General features: G+C 35.8%; 1 protein-coding gene across 1 annotated transcript; it reads left to right on the forward strand.

The window, feature by feature from the left end:
• The first annotated feature begins 1034 nt into the window (after positions 1–1034).
• LOC131038417 (uncharacterized) lies at positions 1035–1862 on the forward strand. The gene has a single exon (XM_057970848.2). The coding sequence runs from the start codon at positions 1035–1037 to the stop codon at positions 1860–1862; it is 828 nt and encodes a 275-aa protein (XP_057826831.2).
• Positions 1863–2762: the final 900 nt, after the last annotated feature.

The following is a 2762-nucleotide window of genomic DNA, read 5'->3' on the forward strand; positions in this document are numbered from 1 at the left end:
AACATGTATTATATGCATAGGATTCTAAGATGCACTGGCATGCAGTTATATGTATATGCAACATGTATTGTATGCATAAGATGTGTAACATTTATTGTATGCATAGAATGTCAGTGCATCGTAGAAACTGGATAAACGTTGCCCAATTTACTCAACATAATCTACCATAATTTAGAGTCAAATGGAACTATGCAAACAAAAAAAAGAGCCGCCTGTAAGACCAAACACGTAAAGATAGCATGAGATTCCATTGACGACAGTCTGATGCAACTGTCACGTTCTGCAATTTGAACAAAACAAGAAGAGATCGACACGACTTCTGATAAGGGCTTTTCTGAAATCAAATCTAGTAGTAAGTAGAATATATAAAAGCATAGATTAAGAAAACCGAAAATTAAACATGTTTTATCTCTTTATACAGACCACAGTCGTGAACGCACAACTGAGTAGGCGAAATCACTCCTTTTTAAAAAAGGAAAGATGTGGGTTCGACTTCTGCAGTTGAGTCGGCACAAAAAACATGCGGGCTGTTTAATATAATCGTAACTATACGTTATTAATATTTTAAATCATCTACCAGTCAGAAGAAGTACCATTTTGAGGAAAAAGTGAATGATTAAAGAATGGGTTCAGTAAAAATTGCCTCAGCATGTCAAAAAAAAAACAAGAAAAAAAAAATTGCCTCAGCAAATCTCAACGTTATTAGTGTGTACTGACCGTCTGGTTTGCATGGAATACATTGAGCATTTTCAATGCCTGTGCACGAGATGTTCTAGAAGCCATTCTTACTTTATTCCCACTCCCACTTTACCAAAAAGCAGGCAAATTCATACGTTACAAAAAAACAATCATAAAAAATGATCTCCTTATCCAACCTCCCAACCGCTGTATGTGATGTTCAACTTAATCGTTCCATTATGTTGCGTATTTAATGTTGACATCTAAATTTAGAATCTCAATTGCAATAAGAAAAACATTCTATTTGTTCCTTTCTTTTTCCCAGTATACTTTGTTGTCAGGATTGTAGTAGATAGATGGAATTTCGAGATACAGGTTGTTGTAAGGATGATAAAGTATGGGCCGGTGGAGAAGAGTACCCGGATTCGATCACGGGACGTGTCGACGACGAAGAGGAGGAACTTTCCTTCTGCGATCTCGTCACAGAACGGGCGGATTTGAAAAGTTACGGAGAATCTTCAGTCCAAAAAGAGGATTTTGGCTTCGATTTGGACTTGGGCGCGTGCAATTCCATGGCGTTTGTCATTTCCCCCGCAGACGATCTCTTTCACAAAGGCCGCCTCCTTCCTCTCAACTTTATCCGCCATGAAAAAAGCCGGCTGTTAAATGAAAAAGTGCAGGCATGGAGAAGAGATTCGACTAATTTTATTGGCTTTAACTCTCGTCAATCTCAAGATCTACGAAGACCATCTGTTTACTCTGACAAAATATTAAGGCAGGGTAATTCTACATCAAAGCCGCCCAATTCTGATAGTAAGATTTGCTTCAAATGGCAGCAGATTTTTAGTATGGGATTAGTGAAAGCGCCTCCGATAAAGGTTGAAGAGATGCGTCCCAAACAAGGGAAGCCCAAAAATGATGGATTGGAATATACTTTTCTTAAGCGAAGGGCTCTAAGTTTTCAACAGAAATCAGTGTCTGTGAGAGATAATTTATCGGTTAAAAAGGCCCGAACGCACAGCAGTTGGTGGATGTTGGGACCATTAAAATCTTTCAACAGTTGTAAATTTTCCTCCAATTCTGTGATGGATTGCTTGTCTGGAGTTGGAAAGAGCCCTAGTAAAATGCTTTCCATTGAAGCCGATCAGAATTCATTGAGTTTAGCCCAGGATTCTGTCAAATGAACGACGTCAAATCAAGCACTCTTAAGGAGTCAAAGTCAAAGTGGATCCTCCTTAAGCTAGTAAAGCTTTTGAAACATTGAGTCAAGAATACAATGTGTTTGGTAGTGACTAGGATTTTTTAAAATATTGTAATAATGCAATGTGTTCTAATAGAAAAATTTGCTTTAGTGTTCAGATTTGGATCACTTTTAATATTCTCATGCATGTATTCATCATAAACAAGGGCTGCAAGGCAGCGAAGTTCCTGCCAAGACTGGTAAGGCTGCTTTGAATTTTGTGTGATTTGTTTTGATGTTGAGTGAAGACTAATGGAATAATGCTCTATGTAATACACTCCAAACTCCTCCTATTGAATCTGCAATCTTCACGTTTGTAAATTTATGCAAAAATCCATTGGATATATGTGCATGAAATAGACTGTTATTTTATTATTATTTGGATCCTGAGCTAATATTTCTCTTATTTTAATGGCTGGCAGATTTTGGGGAAGATATTGTTATTTTCTTATTTGAACTCTTGACCTAATATTTTCCCCTCTTGCAATACTGAGTTGGATGGTTAATGTAATTTTTTTTTGTTAAACTTTCATCTATACATCTACCGCACTGGAGCTTGGGGATTAACTGCTATTTAAAAAAAAAAAAAAAAAAAAGAGTTAAATAAGAATTATAGTGCATTAAAAAAAATATATATATAGATTATTATTTCATTCTGAACAGAAAAAAATTAACTTAAAAAATATGACTTACTATTACTGCATCATTTTTCTGTGAAATGTAATAACTCTCTGAATTCTCTAGAAGAAAACTCTAGAACAAAAACTGTCAAGTAGACATCTATCATATTGATCACTGTGCTACACTAAATTCATTCTAAAAGTTTAGGAAACCGTATAAAATG

This window comes from Cryptomeria japonica, chromosome 9 (assembly GCF_030272615.1).
Source record: "Cryptomeria japonica chromosome 9, Sugi_1.0, whole genome shotgun sequence".
In the NCBI taxonomy this organism is placed as follows: Eukaryota; Viridiplantae; Streptophyta; class Pinopsida; order Cupressales; family Cupressaceae; genus Cryptomeria; species Cryptomeria japonica.

Coding starts and splice junctions, on each gene's coding strand:
- LOC131038417 (XM_057970848.2), top strand. CDS start 1,035: ATGGAATTTCGAGATACAGGTTGTTGTAAGGATGATAAAGTATGGGCC.